The sequence below is a fragment of the Macadamia integrifolia genome, unplaced genomic scaffold (assembly GCF_013358625.1).
Source record: "Macadamia integrifolia cultivar HAES 741 unplaced genomic scaffold, SCU_Mint_v3 scaffold_15A, whole genome shotgun sequence".
In the NCBI taxonomy this organism is placed as follows: domain Eukaryota; kingdom Viridiplantae; phylum Streptophyta; class Magnoliopsida; order Proteales; family Proteaceae; genus Macadamia; species Macadamia integrifolia.
This window is the reverse complement of record NW_024870627.1, coordinates 298380-315431: the sequence shown is the minus strand read 5'-3', so window position 1 is coordinate 315431 and position 17052 is coordinate 298380. Positions and strand designations below refer to the sequence as shown.

Sequence of the window (17052 nt, the reverse complement as noted above, 5' to 3'; positions counted from 1 at the left end):
GGGAGGCTATGAAATAGAGGCTTGCCTTTCAGCTGTGCAGTTGTGCATGCTATCTCTCCTTCTCGCTCTCCCTGGTTCCTCTTCAACAGGTTAATTACTTTTTTTATAATCCCATTATTCTATCGGCATCTTCTACTTTCTTTACAATCTTGTTATTTTCTACTATTGTTCTTGTTGAATTGCAACTTCCGTTGCCGCTGAGTTGAAGAAAACTTGCCAAAACTCGTATTCCAGAGGTTAGGTCACCTCCATAGGGAGATTCAACCCTCAGTTCCCAGCCCCCAACCAGGTCCTTTGTTGTGAGATCTGCAGTGAAGTTCAGGTCTGACTCTTCTTTCTACCGCCAGATCACTCTTGCTTCCTCGATAATTGTTTGTCTTGGCCTGATTGTGGATTGCCTTCCATATCTCTCGAGGTGAGTAACCTTCGCCAAAATTTTCAAAGTCAGTATTGAGAGAGATTTCTCTCTTGGAACAATTCTGGTTTCCACTGGTTCCCTGAAGTCGAAAGGTAGAAGATGACTCTCCCTCTCCTCTTGTTGGATATTTTGACATGTGATGTGTGTCCATCAAACCCAATTTAATAATATTAAATACATTAATTGCATTTAATGATTAAACGCTTGTGTTATAACCATGTTATATGCCACATCCCTATTTACTGTTTACTTGCTCACAACTATGGATAGATTTGGGTGGTCAGTTCTAGGATTGCAGTATTGTATACTTCCCCAATGGGGATTGGAATGGAAATACAGATATTGGCACATGCATGTGTTGAATAATGATCTGTTGAGAATCCTGAATGGTCCACTGCCAGTTGTGTATGGCAACGGGAATCCCTGGTAGTTATTTTTTTCCTTACCTGAGAGACACTTATCGTTGCATTCACATGCATGAACCATTTCACGAAATATGTGTCCTGATAACCCAAAGTCTCAATAGTTAGCTCTCGGTCTTCTGGTCGAAAACAACGTCGATGAAGACATGTAGGTGCACTATTACGCGGTGGGGATTGTAATTTTCCATGTGTGTCTGTGGTGCCAATGGTTGATGCTTACTGACAGGACTGGCTATACACCAGCCACTCAGCGTACAATGTACGAATGAGAAAGGGAGAGATGCTCAATATGGTTTCCACTGCTTTGTTACTAAGGAGAGCATCCATGTGAGTGAGTTGTTTAATAGTGATAGGTCATAGCCCGAGACCCAACAATTGTTTTGTAAAGAGTTTGCAAAATGGATTTTATTATAATTATATTAAATTAGTATTATTTGAAAAATGTTTGCAAACCTTTTTTTGGGTCCAATCATTGGTCATGATGCTCTTATATTTATGTGCAATGGATGATGATTCATGGCGGTGATTTAAATCCATGCACGCAAAGTCCATTACAGATGTTAGTTGAGTGGGGGGAGAAAATGTAATAAAAGTTTCTACCACTGGGGGGGTTTTCAGGTTATGCCTTTGGTAGGATTGTCTTTTTGTGCAATTAAGGATAACTTAAAGGCTACCCTTTAGGAACACACTAATTGGGATGATCGTGTCCAATCGATTGTAATCTCCATCATTAGCCTTCTTATAAAAGAGGCTAAGGCTAAACACTAATTGCGCAACACATTATTGAGAAAATCTTGAGGTGAGAAAGAGTCTCACCATCTACTATCCCGAGACCCGACAATTGTTTTGTAAAGAGTTTGCAAAATGGATTTTGTTATAGTTATATTAAATTAGTATTATTTGAAAAATGTTTTCAAACCTTTTTTGCGTCTAGTCATTGGTCATGATGCTCTTATATTTATGTGCAATGGTTTATGATTCATGGTGGTGATTTAAATCCATGCCTGCAAAGTCCATTACAGATGTTAGTTGAGTGGGGGAGAAAATGTAATAAAAGTTTCTACCACTGGTGGTTTTCAGGTTACGCCTTTGGTAGGATTGTCTTTTTGTGCAATTAAGGATAACTTAAGGTTATCCTTCAGGAATACACCACTTGGGATGATCGTGTCCAATCGATTGTAATCTCCGTCATTAGCTTCTTATAAAAGAGAGGCTAAGGCTAAACACTAATTGTGCAACACATAATTCAGAAAAAACTTAAGGTGAGAAAGATAGCCTCTCCATCTACAAGCTTAGATTACGACCATTGAAGAAGGAGCATTCAACGAAGATTATCACCGGGTGGTGCATTCATTTGGAGGAACATACCATCAATGCGTTCTAGGTAACCTTAACTCCTAGTTGTTTGCTTTAATGGTTGTGTTTTTGAGATCCCCTATGCTGGGAAAAAATTTCTATTGTATGTCAATGGCATATCGCTTCTGCCGCTGCCTACACTCCACGTTACTCTACTTTTGAGTTGATTTCCCCTTTTGCCTCTCTTTTTGGTTAATTCAGTTTTATCCTTTAATTTAATTTTGTTCCAAGCTGCCCCTCTACATTAATTCACATAACTACATCAAAGCCTTAACCCGACTAAATGGGGTCGGCTACATAAATCCTTGCCCTCCAATTAACTATATTCGAAGTCCTACGTGGTAGAAGGCCTAGGCTATGCATGTCTTTCCTCACCACCTCTCCTAAGGTTATTTTAAGCCTACCCTTGGCTCTGTTAGATCTTTCAATCTGAATCAAATCACTCCTCCAAACTAAAGCATCCAAAGGCATCCGTTGAACATGGCCATGCCACCTCAAACGAGTTTCTCGTAGCTTATCATGTACCGAAGCTGCACCCAACTCAGCTCTAATGTGGTCATTCCTTATTTTGTCTTTCCTAGTTTTGCCACATATCCATCTCAACATCCTCTTCTCAGCTACACTTAGTTTATCTATATGACGTTTCTTAACTACCCAACATTCCGCACCAATACATCATAGTCGGTCGTATGACAATCCTACAAATTTTAAACTTTAAAGGAATGTGTCAAATCACACAACACTTTGGACTCACCTCTCCACTTTAACCAACCTATTTTAATTCTTTGAGCAACACCATCCTCTTTATCACCTTCTTTACTTATGATTGAGCTCAGAATCTCAATCTCATATACCTAAAATAAACACTTTGTGGAATCTCCCACTCATCAATATTCATCACCTCTTTGTAGGAAGTATTAAGACCAACTATAGTCATGAACATTGCAAGTTGTTCGCCAACTCTTATGTAACGACTATCTTCCAACAACGCACAATGTCTTATTAAGTTAAAAAGCTTGATAAAGACATGTCTTTCCATCCTAAATTTTTCATATCACATATCTACATGTTCAACCAAGATCTCATCAACCCCCGTTCAAGCCCCATCAATCTACTATCTCAACATGGCTCTCTAGTGTGTAGTGATTCATCACAATAGAGGAGTAGGACTGTTAACAATGCACTATCTTCTTCTTCCTCATCACAATTAATATCAGGATCATTACTTACACTACTATCTATTACTGCAAAACAATTACAGTTTAACATTAAAACGAATAAACATCCAAGACATCCACATGGAATACAAAACAGTAATCATACAAAAATTAAAAGAAAATCAATATGGAATTCATCAGAAATATGATATTGCTAATCATTCATGATCATCCATAATCATCCATCAGAAAAATTTAAATATACCGAAATATTATAGTCATCCATGTTATGTACCATCTTAAAGATATTGTTCAAAGCACCCTATGAGTTTGGGTTTACAGTAAGCCCACAAAATACACATGATCAGTCAAGCATCTCTAGAAGCCACAGCTTTCAGGGTGTGAAGCAACGAATGAAGGCCTCTCTCTTGTTCGGGTTTACCATAATCTGATCCATTGCCTTTGTAAAGGTATCACTTCCCACATCAGGGGGGGTTTCAAGTACATCTATCCATTTAGAAATGGAGAATGGGTCATCATTCACTGTTTGAGGTGCAGAAGTGGCAGAGTTGTGCCTCTTTATCCTGGATCAACCAACGTCTCCAATGGCCTAGCAAGCCATTGAGAATTCTGAGCTCCTAGTCTTCCTCCTTTTGGCAGTAGAGGTCCTATCATGCCTGTGGGTTGTATTTGGGGTGTTTTCCACTGACTCCACCTCATCAACATCAGTAAACCCACCATTTGTACGCATGTACTTCGCCCGCATTTCAAAATCATGATTATCATCCTCATCTGTTTCAGGCAGTTCCTCAGCTTTTCCAAATGCAACATCTTCGCATGCATATGTATCACCAAAAATAATTTGCAGTTCTGGCCACTGAGGAAGACCAAACCTTCTGAATTTTGACCACTGTGGGTTGGCCTCACATTTATAAGAACACTGAAAAAACTAAGCTCGTCTCTTGATTTACAATTTTACCAAAAAAAAAAAAAAAAAAAGGTCAACCATGCAAATCCTTGTCAAAGAGCTCCAAGCAAAGCTAGATGTTCCCAACAATTTTTTAAACTAGCCCCAATCTTGCTTCAGCTTGTTCATTTTGTTCCATAGTTGCACCATTGTATATTTATGACCAATTTCTGCCTCAATCTTTGTTTTAATGTTTTTCACCCTACCTTATTGAATGCACATAATGCTAGTCCGATTTCCATTCTTAACCTCATGTCCTCATCTACCATTAGCATAACACAAATTTTACTGTTTCCACCCATCCACTTTGCACTCTCATTCTCAAATTGTGAACCGGAAGCCGTTTATTCTTAACCTCATACCATCAAAAGTAATAGTTTAAGCAATGCATGGACCAAGATATGCTTATATTCATTGAACTATAAATGCTTACAAGATAAACAAGCAAGATAATAAACAAGCTTATGCTCACGTGAAATATATATGCTTACAAGATGTACAATCAAGATAATAAACAAGGGAAAGTGGAAAGAAATAAGATTATTCTGCACAATTTTACAGTTACAATCAAGTTCTGTTTAATCGATAATATGGAATGATTTTGGGAGCAGTCCAACACATGACCAAGAACTACAGAAAGCTCCATCCACTTTCAGTGTTTTCCATAAACAACCTTCTATACAAGAAGCAATTTGTCATCGAAAGAGGAAAGTATACTGAAAAGCATATTAAAATATCTTAATTGAAAAAAGGGATGCAACTCCCAAGTCCACAAGTTCCAAAATGGTAGGCAACTCTTCATCCATGACAAACTAACCTCACATTCATTTCTAGTTTACTTTTGATTTACCTTTCTTCACTAACAAACTCAGAAACCATGACTACCACTTTCTCCATCAAAGTAAGCTTCTCCTCTATCCTTGACCCTCTGGCAATATATAAAGATCTTTCACACAACAATTTACAGAATATCCCAGTTCTAGCACACCCAGAATCTAAATTGGAATCTTTTAAAGAGGAAAAGGTAATACCTTAGTTATTATATAAACGAGAACAATTTAAGAACACACATGAGCTAATACTAGCATTCTCCAAAGTCTTGGGAGGCCTTCCAGGTCAAAAATTTATAGTTTTGCATGAACTTCAGAAGATGGGGGAGGGAGGGGAAAGAATCTCGAGGGGAGCTCAGACCAGTTTCCCCATACATGCTTACAGACTGGGAGATCATCAAGCGCATTCCCCAACTGGTGGATCTTATACAAGATAAAAGGTTCAACCCATGGCCAGCATAGGATGATTATATAATTTATACCCACAGCAGAAACAGAGTATAGTAGTGGGACGCCTACATTCCCAGGAAATCATCTCCTTCATTCCTATAAAAATAGTTCCAAGCACATGCACGAGGCGATCAAACATAGGGCAGCCACTGTTATACCCAGGACAGCCCCATCAATAGACCGGGAAAAGCTTAGAACTTATTTAAAGATTGAGCAACCAAAAAAGAACACCATTATTTTGAGATCAAAGCTGTTGTCAAGGAAGAGGAAACATGCAGAATGGCGTTGAATCTCTGGGTTCTGCAAGTAAACACAGCAGCAAATCCTTTGCAAATGGTGTTGTGCAGCCCTTTATCATGGCTGCAAACACCCCAACCCCACCCCCTTTCTGTCCTTCTCGCTTGCCCTAAACAACCAAATGCTAGTCGTGAGGACCTATACACAGGTAGCAATAGCTCAGACACAAATCCCCATCAAAACCACACAGCCTCCAAGCAGGAAGGAAATACCCATTGCATCCCACACAAAACCCCTCAATTTTTTAACAGAAATGGGAGATGAACCATATACACAGGAAGCAATAGCTCAGACGCAACAGGCATCGATAACAGGAAGAACGTGAGAGAGAGATGAAGAGATAGAACGGGAAAGAGACGCACCTACAAGAGAGATGTCGGATGCCTTAAAAACAAATGTAATTGAGAACCTCCACAACCATAAGGACGAAGCACAAAACCTGCAAAATAGAAAAATATCGGAAATTCTGCATCACAGAGAGAGAGAGAGAGAGAGAGAGAGAGAGAGAGAGAGCGGGGGGAGGGAAGGAGACGTTACCTCCAGGAGCTACCACAACCGAAGGCCGACGGGTTCCCCTTCGCGAGGGGGAAGAGGTGGGTTCAGAGAGATCAGAGAGAGAGAATTGGGAATTGGGAATTGGGAGAGGGAGAGGGAGAGGGAGACTATAGAAGAGAGGTTACTACGGAGCGTTGGGAGGTCTTCTGGCTTTTGATCTTTCGATTTTGTTTTTTCTGTTTCATTACAAAACAACATAACAAAATATTAGATGTTACAAACCTTGGAAAACAGGATTCGACTCGGGCGAGTCAAGTCAGAAAAGAAAACCTAGCTTTTTATTGGGGTTCAGATCATGTTTCCGGTTCATGGTTTGAGGTATCTGTATCGGATCGGTCGATTCGTAAAAATCCTTTATTGGGGTAGATCAGTACGGAGCAAGGATTTCAAAAAAAAAAAAAAAAATGAAACCAGGGGAAAATTCATCCGATCCGGATTGGTTAAATCCTTGGTCCTAAGTTGCGAAGAGTTGCCTTGTACAAAAATATGATAATACTTGGACCGACTCATAGTGTGTCATGCCCAAGAATCGTTTGCTTTGACAGAGTCACAACAAATTGCCGATTCTGATAAAAATACTTAAAACTGGTCCAAAATGGTTGGACCTTCACTCCTTAATGTCTCTCATTCTCTCTTATTCTCCTAATCCCTCTTCCATGTTCTTTGGAACCCCCACGTCCCAAACTCCTCCGTCATTTCTCCTTGCTACAACTCCCTTGTCAGCTCAAGCTGCTTTTGGATAATACATGACTCGTCTTGACCAGGCTCAACTCCCCCAAGTCACTAGACCTTCGAAGAGGGCGAGTCGAGTCGAGTCGAGTCGGAAAATCTGATTTTCCAACAATAGCTACCAAACATATTTCTATTATCTTATTGTTCAAAAGTAATAAACTAACAATAAAAATACTTCAAAGTAACATTACTAAGGTTGTCTTTGATAACGTTTCTGTTATGGAAATTCTTTTGGCAGAATCATCTTTTCCGTTTTGTTCTAAAACTGTGTTCTTTGGCTCTAGATTAGCGTTTGGTAAACCAATTCCAAAATTGGATCTGATGAGGCAAAATATGTCACATTCCTCAGCACGGCTAAAGCATGTACGCAAACCTGAAAAGGACTGAGTCGCTACTTCGGCCTCCGTCGGGTAGTGCTATCACCTCGGCCTCCATCAGGCCGCTCTCCTCCTCGAATCCATCATGCCGTGCTGTTACCTCGGCCTCCATCAGGCCGTGCTCCACCTCGGCTTCCATCAGGCCTTGCTACTACCTCGGCCTCAATCATGTCGTGCTGTTACCTCGGCATCTATCAGGCCGCGCTACTACCTCGGCCTCCATCATGCAGTGCTACTACCTCGGCATCTATCATGCCGTGCTATCACCTCGGTCTCCATCACATCGCATTGTTACCTCGGCATCCATCGGGCCGTGCTGTTATCTCGGCCTCCATCTGGCCGAGCTGCCACCTCGGCCCGACGTCAACAACAAGGATTCCAGAAACGTGTTTTCGTCCACCCCTACATCAAGGAACGTAATCCCTATTCCAGAGGACATGACTCTATCCACTATACGTCATCATGACGTCACATGATTGGTCTTTCCTAGTTAAGAGGGGAATATTCCAGGAATATTCCTAGAATCACAGAGCCACTCCCCTTGAGGACTCCACGCCTAAACAGGACTCTTCACAATCGTCTCCCACTTGCCCTCCATCAGCAGCCTATAAATACCAAGGTAAGCCTCCATCACAAGGGATCAACTACTCACTTCTCATACTGTAAAAGCTCTCTTGAGCATCTGTTGTGGAAAGGTCTAACTTAGGCATCGGAGAGTCCCCCGTCGGGTCAGTCCGGCTCTCCCTTGTCATCTCTTCTGTGCAGGTCGGCCAAAGCACCAGGAATTGCAGGAGAGATGGTCTGGTCAAATTTTTTCACATCAGATTGGCGCCGTCCATGGGAAACTTGTTACAAAAAGTCACATTGGAACAATCCAATTAAGGAGTGAGAAGGTCGTTTCTTCAACGACAACGCGTGCAAGATCCACTCGGGAAGTACCACTTGGACGTTCCCATTCACCACCAGTGGCAGGGCAGGAAAACGTCTCAGCAGAGACCCCTCTAGAAGGACCCCAGCAAACCAGGCCCGATGCACAGGTTGCCCAAGGAGAGGGGGTTCAGTGCGAGCAGAACCCTCAGCTATCCCGTCATGTCCCATCATCCCGGGTAACTCATCCGAACATGGAAGAACAGATGCAGAGCTTGCAGCTGCAGGTATTAGCCACGAACGCACTGGTAAGGGATTTCATACGACAGTTCGGCTCTGCACTTCCAGTACCATGCACTAGTTCAGCTCAGCCCCTTCGGCCTGCTCCGAGCAGAAATCCCATATGACGAATTTCCTGACAACAGCGTCACCCCCAATCAACAGCAAGAAGGGGGTCGGGCAGGACTTCGCGGACTGTTCTTTCTGTACCACCGCGATCTCTTACTGAGGGGCGCAGGCAAGGTCCCATCCCTGCTCGGATCGGGAGAGCCGGTCGTTATGAACATCATCGGAGCCCAGAGACACATGATACTCATAGATCCCCACACCGTGCAGGAGGACGCCAACCGTCGCCTCAAAGACTCACTAGAGACACTCATCCGCACAGAGAAATGTTGTTTTATGGTTGTCATTGTTGGCAACTCGACCACGTGGCGGTGATGACGTGGTCAGTTTGGGTGACGTGGATGAAAATGATGACATGGCAGTATCCAGTGTCACCGATGAGACAACAGAGCTGCTTGGTATGCATGGAGTGGTTTAATACATCATTAATAGGTGGTGTGGGTTTCTGGGTCAAAACTGGAAAAATTGGCCTATTTACGATCGAGGGCATTTTCGGCAATGAAAATGACATTTTTGGAAGATCGGTTCTTCATGAAAAATATATATTGTAATTTTCCTAGTCCAGTGCATTTGATTTCGTCACATTCCGATACCGTATGAAGAAGTTACGGCATTTATGGCAGTCAAGGGCAGTTTCGGCATTGAACATGAATTTTTTAAAGGAAGCGTTCTACATGTAACAATACGAAAAAAATACAATCTTTCCAACGGTTCTGATTTCATCGCATTCCGATTCCGTATGAGAAAGATACGTCATTGGAAAGGTGTAGGGGCATTTTGGTCTTTTTACATGGATGATTCAGATGATTAAGTCTTCTGAAAAGTCGTAGAGCATCCAGTTACGATTCCAACGCACTTCGTTTCATCTCGATCGGATATCGTATGAAAAAGTTATAAGCGTTTCCGTAAAGTCGGTTCGAAAATCCAAACCGAAAATCCATCAGTTGCTCTCGGTGTTGGGTGGATTTTTCGGATTTTATTTTTGAAATTCGAAGGGCTTTTGTGTAATTTAAATATTTTGAAGGTCTGAGTTGAAAGGGGTCTTTAAGCACTGAAACATATAGAGGCAGGGGTTTGATTGTAATAAAGAGGAGTAAAGGAAAGTGAAATGGACGGCCAAGATTCGACCACGTAGGCTTGATGCCCATCCAAAGGCTGCTGAGATTTTGGTGTGATATGGACGAGATAGATGCTTGCGCGTGGGATTTGATTGGTTAGATGCATAATTCTTGATGCACTGGCGCTACACTACATCAAGGTATGTTATTGTGTTTCGCGCGTGTATAGAAAGTATAAAAAGGATTCCGATCTTAATGATCTCATGAAATCTGATTAAAGCCATCATGGAAGATTCGGATCCAACGGTCAATATGCATTTTCACTTTTGTGAGTGGGAGACAGCTCCCTTAAAATCCGGAAAAGCAACCAATCATAGATCGACAACACTTCTGACGATGTCAGCGCCTACGTCATGATGACGTCATCGAGATTCAAATCTAACGGTTTGGATCTGTTGTCCGTTGGTTTAATCGGACGGCTTGGATTATAAGATCTCTAATATGAGATCTACGGTCAGATTTCGCCCCTGTTGCGCGCGCTGCCGGTGTAGCCTACGCCACCCGTACGAAGATTCCATTTCGGGCTATCTCATTGCTCCAACTTCAAAAGGTCATATCTCCTTCATTTTAAGTCGGATTTGGGTGAACCAAGTTGCAGCTTCTTCGTTTTTTCAAGCCCTACACCATGGAAGCAAGAAAAATGGATTTTGAGTGAAAGAAGGCTACGGTTTTGGTAGGAGAAGCTTCCCCCTCTTTGTTGGTCCTTGAATGAACATACATTCTTGATGATAAATGTTCTTAGGCCATTAAATGAGGTAAAAGAGGTGGTTGAAGTGTGTTAATGGTATATTAACTCAAAGCCAATGAAGAAGAGAAGAAAGCAAAGATGTATTTGCTTTGAAGAGCAAGAAGCCAAGGAGAGAGAAGGTGTGAGCACCAAACTTGTCAGTACAAGTTTCCAGTCATCCCAGGCAATCGGTTGTGAGATTCTCTAACCCTGGATTTTACATTACATGTATGTATGTATGTTAGGGTTAGTTGTGGATGAATGTATACATGCTAGGTTAGTTGTGGATGAACTGTAAGCATGCTAGCTAGTTCTGGATGCATATGCTAGGCAGAGCTTGACTGTAGGGCATTGATATAAGCCCAATTTAATTGTATTATTTATTGTGTGCTTAGTGGGTGCTAAGCACCGGGAGTGGGTGCTCCCGTGTAGTGGGTGCTACACATTGTATCGGCACTATGAGTGCCATCTCAGCTTCGGCTTGAGAAAATTGGGTGTGGGTGCTCCCGACTGTGGGTGCAGTCAAAAGTAGTGTATTGAGTAGGTACGAAGCCTTTACAGGCACTACTCCGGGGATGTAGGCAAATTGCCGAACCTCGTAAAAACCCTGTGTTGTGGGTGCTTGTTGTTTGCATTTGATATTGAAGTGCGTGGAATGTGGAATGGGTGTGCATACTTGGAAGTGCCTATGAGAGGCTGAGTGTGCATACGACTGTGTGCAAACAGGGACAGGTATATCAGGTTCTTCTTGGCCAGACATTGGACAGGTTTTTAGGTATCAGAATTGAACTCACTGATTCACCCCCCCTCTCAGTGACTGCCGGGTTACAACAAGAAAAACATGAGAACTACCAGAGGCAAGCTCGGCGAGATTGACCCCATCCTGGTCAGAGCTCGCTTATCGGGCCTACCAGAGGTGCACCACGGCAGGGTCACCAAGGCCGAGGAAGAAGTCCCCATAGAGGAGAAGGGTCACGCCAATCAACAGATGGCCGAGCCGAGGAGAGAAGAGATGACCTTGAGAGCCATATCCAGCGACTCACTGAGCAAATAGAGGGAATGCAGAGGCAGAAGCACCTGGGCGACATGACAGTAACCCCGACCCATAATACACTTTCCGACGAATTGATTGATGTCGAGCTGCCCTCAAATTTTGTGATACCTGTCTTCAACGGATATGACGGCACCACAGATCCCTACGATCATCTACTGTACTACAGCTCGGCCATGGCAGTGTATGGTAGGTCAGAAGCCGTTCTCTGTCATGCTTTCGTAGCCTCATTAAAAGGAGCCGCGCTAGTCTGGATGTCAAACTTACGACCACGGTCCATCCGCAGCTATGAAGAACTGACAAGAGCGCTCCTCACACGTTTCCAAGCAAGTATGAAGCAGAAGCAAACTACGCAAAACGTGATGAACATGAGGCAAGGGGCGAGGGAGACAATAAGAGAATTCCTTGCCCGATTCACGAAGGCAACATTGGAGGTAAAAAACCTGCCGGAAGGAGTGGCATATAGCACATTGTGCAATGGGGTAATACACCCCGATCTGGTTCAATCCCTGGCCCTCGACTTACTAAAAACGATGCCCGCACTGTTGAGACGGTGCAATCAATACGCCAATATGGAGGAAGTTTTGGCAGCCTGAGGAATAGCTAACAGGATTGATCAGACAGAGAAGGAGAAGAAAATTGTCTCTGAGACATAGGGATGACTCCCGTGAGCCGAAGAAAAACAGAACAGATCGGCCTCTGGACACAGTTGAACTTGAGCGATATAAACTTGATCGTTCTCGAACAAACCTGCTCTTGGAGATCCAAAATCAGAAGTACTTACGCTGGCCCAGGCCAATGGCATGTAAACCAGAAGAGAGGAACCTCAACAGGTACTGTCGATACCACTGAGACCATAGACATGACACCGAAGACTGTAAGTCTCTGAAAAGGGAAATTGATGAGCTCATCAAGGCCGGATACCTCAACCAGTATCTGAAGCAGAAATATGGTGGGAACTGACCCGAGCCAAGGAGAGATGAAGACCAACCGAGCCGAGGTAAGGCCGAGCCGTCCAAGGACCCAACCACTGACCGAGCTGTCACATACGACAACCAGCCCGTGGGTCCGACCATCCTAACAATTATGGGTGGACCTATGGCAGAATCAGTCAGAAAACCCAAAGCACACGCACGGTTCGTATGCATCACGGAACAACCTGTCAAATCCTTCAAAACAGATCCACCCATTACTTTCTCTAACAGAGTTTTGGAAGAGTTGAACTGGCCTCACAACGACGCTATCGTGATCCAATTAGTGGTGGCCAACCACCCTTTCCACAGGGTCCTAGTGGACACGGGAGCCTCCGTTGACCTCATGTCATACGAAGCCTACATAAAACTAGGGCTTGGCACCAGAACCTTAAAACTAGCCCCAGGACCTTTGTATGGATTCTCAGGCATGCCAGCTAAGCTAGAGGGAGTTGTTGACCTACCTATAACCATCGGACAAGGAGCTCAGACAACCACAACCATGGTCTCTTTCATGGTCGCCAAGATCGCCTCACCCTACAATGCAATTGTAATATCCCGCTTCTTAAACCCGGTCTGATTTCGTGGTTGAACCGGTTTAACCATGCAGGAACCGAGCCAGAGGATGTTAGAGCGGGTTCCTTATGGGCTATGATGGCACGGGTGACCTTAAACACCGGCTGGCCCGACAAGTCCGAGCCAGTGCCAGAAGAGACGGGAGTGCCCAAACCGTGTACGTGCACCTACCATAAGGCTATGTACGGATAGAACAGGTATTATATCCGTATTTGATTTTGACGTCGGATTTCATTAATTTTGATTCTAAAATGGTGAAGTACTAACCCCGCTCAATTTTGTTAGGTTCACCAAAGCCTTCCCGATTCGCTCCGGATCTCACCCGTACCGAGCGGGACTCCTTATACGCTACAAGTAAGTGGAGAGAGGACGTGTGGCCTTGTTTCAAGGCATTTGTTTGGCATTCATATAACCATATCTAATTTAGTCATGTCATCATGATTGTGCTATATAGATTAGTCATCCCACTCATTGATGTGCATTTATGCTATGTTTACTTTTCAAAATGCAAATTGAATGAGATGTTATATGTTGAATGTGTATATCATATTGCATAATGCATAGATAGACTAGATGCCATGGTCGGCTCGGAAACGAATGCATTGGTGGCCCGTGGTATGGGACACGGAGGCACTATGCAGTCGTACTACATATAGGAGCATGCGGTATTAGGATTCTCACCATCCCGTGCTACGACCCTTCCCAACAGGGGTTCAGGTGTTGGGTTGCCATTTGGGGGGAAGCAGGGGTCGCGGTTGTCGGACACTATGGCGGTTAGGCATTACGCCCGGCGAGTCATGTAGGACAGTCGGCAACCCCGGTGGTATTTCAAGAGGGCCAATCGTACTGCTTTTAAATTGCTGGAGTCAGCACTGTCATTTAATTTATTTACATTTCTGTTGAGAGCCGGTGGACGGCATTGTCTTTATTTTTCCGAGTACTCACGGTGGGCCTTCTCCAACAGCCCTATGGGCGTATCGCGGGAGGGAGTTCGCGGCTCGTACCCGGAGTATACGCGCACTGTGGTTGTAGTAGCACTAAAACCAAAGACTTAGTAATGTTGATTAGGTGTATGTGAATTTAAAATGAATTGCATGACATGTAGTGCATATGATGTGTTGTGATGTGTGGACTGTTGTGTGTGGTCCACCTCTCTACTTACTGAGCTAGTGAGCTCATTCCACGTGTGCACCCCTTTTTAGATGATTTTGCAGGTCATGCATCTGAGGAGCAGGGGGTGGGTCCCACAGTCGAGTTTCCTGAGGAGGACTGGTGGACCCCTGAGGAGTTTGAGCACGGCGTAGACTGCGCGTGTGAGAGCTGTGTTGCGGGGCAGCGGTTCTGAGGCCGAACTGAGCTCCAGCCTTGATACCGATGCCGGGCTGTGTACTCTAATGTTTTTGATGATTTCCTGTATATATTTGATATTCAAACTTGATTCTTTTTGTGTATATATCATGCCTTCGGGCCCAAATGTATATAATTATGGTATCATCATTTGGGTATCAAGTATAAGGGAATTAATTACAGGTAAATTTTAGTCTTCCGCTGATCTGATGAATTGATGTTAGAGTGTGTATGCTGTGGTGGAATACAGTATCTGATGATCCTGGCAGGTTTGGGTTAACCGGTGTTAACTCGGTCACCGCTCCGGTTCAGGGTGAACGGGGTGTGACAAAGGGTGGTATCAGAGCGTGATGCTCTGCTCCACTTACAGCATACCATTAGAATCCCGTAGACTCTATAATAGGAAAATGGGGATTGGGTAAAGATAAAAGCTTAAAGATTAAAAGTCAAAGAAAGAAAGTATAAAATGGAGTTATATTATAAGTTGCATTCATGGCATGCGTGAGTGTAGATAAAAAGTAATTAGATTGGAACTATAACCTATAAAGTACTATTTAGACGAAATTTCGGCAGCATAACGGCGTAAAGTGGGATTTCCAAAAATTTTACACAAAACCTGATAAACAACAGATAATAATATAACAAAGAGCACAAATATAAAAGTCACATCACCACAAAACCACACAGGTACTCCACATATGAAAACACCACAACAGTCCACTATCCAAAGATATCTCATTCCATAAATGAAATTCAAGTTACATCGCAATTACAAGGAATGAGAAGAAATAAATCTACAAGGTCTACAAAAAGAGAAAAAAAATGGATAAATAGCTGGGTGGGCAAGCTAAGCCTCACTGGGCGTCGTCATCGTCGTCGATGATCACCACGTTCGCTGGAGGCCTGGAGTTAACGTCGAAGCGGTGATCGTAATAATCGAACCTCGCGTTCACCACCTGTACCTCCCTCCTAAGCCGGCCATAGTCTGCTGAGATAGCATTGGCCCTGGTGTCCAAGTCCTGACCCAGCCTACGGAAGGAATCCTCCAAGGTGATCTGCCGGGAGGCAATCTCGTCCAGCCGCCTCAGTATCTGGACCTGGCCATCCTGCAAGGCCCGCATGGAGGCTGTCCTGTCCTCATAATCATAGTCACCACTCCCAGGTGGTGGGGCTCCATATGGTGGGGCTGCAGCTCCGGAAGAACTAGGACCCGGACCTCTCGACTCCTGAGGCGCCTCCTCAGGGATGCCACCACCCATCGGCTCCTCCTCCTCGTCCTGAGGAACGTAGTCCTCATCCTCCTCACTGGACTCCTCCTCCATGAGGACATCCTCTACAGGGGCAGCCCTCCTACCCCTACCTCTCCGAGCTCCCGATCTAGGAGGTGAATCCATGAGGGTATGGAGACCCATCTTCAAGAGGTTGCTCTGATCGAACCTATCAGCCGGAGTCTTCCCCTCCTCTCCGCTCAGGTCCACCCCGAAGAACTCGAAGATCCTAGTGAGGATCCTACCGTAGGGGAATCCTCCGTCCTCTGGGTGGGAAGCATGGTGCTCCATCGCTCTGAGGATGATATAGGGAAGGCACAAGTGCTCCCCGCCTCCCTCTGCGGCCGTAAAGATACAGAATGCTATAAAAGCCGTCATGAAACCTACCTGGTTCCGATGACCTCCTCTGGGGAGCAGGTTGAACTGGATCAACCGGGCGAAGAGACGGACCTCAGGGAAGAAAGATGTCTCGGACTCCGGGCGACTGCTGCTGCCGCAGATGGTCTCGTAGATGAAGTCCGGTGTCTCCATGCTCATGAACGGTCCCTGAGGTCTACTCCTGGGGGGACTGTAGTATCGGTGTCCCGCCGCCGACATACCCAGTATGCTGGCCAAGGTGCCTACCGTCAGCTGGATATCCACCCCCTTCACCAGGCTGCTGACAGTGAATTCCCCGTACTGATACGACACCTCGAGGTTGCAATAAAACCGACGGACGAGCTGATCGTAGCACGGTCGGTCCACCTGAAGAATAGTGTCCCAGCCCAATGCTGAGAACCTCTCCTGAAGCTGGGCCTTGTGGAAGTCCTCGACTACCACGGTCTTTTCCATCAATACTGGCCCCTTCAGGAAGATAGGCCATTTGGCTGCGGCCTCGGCACTAGTGAAGTGCTCCTCATCGTAGTCTGAAGGGTCAGACTGAGCAGGTGCAGGTCTCCCTGTGCGATGAGCTGAAGTGCTGGTCTCCGCACTTTTCCGCTTAGAAGCGGTGGTCTTGCGTCGAACACCAGAGGAAGATGGTCCTCTGCCGGTGCGTGAAGACATCCTGACAATAAGTAAAGGAAGTTGGGTTAGTACAGTAAGAAAAGACAGCAGCATTAAAGAAGGGGAAATCCAAAACCCAATTTCATGCAAAATGGGAACGGCAACGATCTAGGAATG

At 44.5% G+C, this 17052-nt stretch overlaps 1 protein-coding gene across 2 annotated transcripts in view; it reads right to left on the bottom strand.

Annotated features, from left to right (window-relative positions):
• Positions 1 to 6611, bottom strand: part of LOC122070961 (protein APEM9) — a 12701-nt gene extending 6090 nt beyond the window's left edge. Inside the window, exons 1-3 of one of the 2 annotated variants that reach the window (XM_042635212.1) lie at positions 6435 to 6611; positions 6260 to 6336; positions 5171 to 5248 (exon numbers count right to left, since the gene is read on the bottom strand). In XM_042635212.1, coding sequence (XP_042491146.1) covers positions 5171 to 5217 — 47 coding nt within the window. In that variant the 5' untranslated portion in view covers positions 5218 to 5248; positions 6260 to 6336; positions 6435 to 6611. The remainder of the gene's footprint in view (positions 1 to 5170; positions 5249 to 6259; positions 6337 to 6434) is intronic. The other variant, XM_042635213.1, reaches the window with a different exon arrangement.
• Positions 6612 to 17052: the final 10441 nt, after the last annotated feature.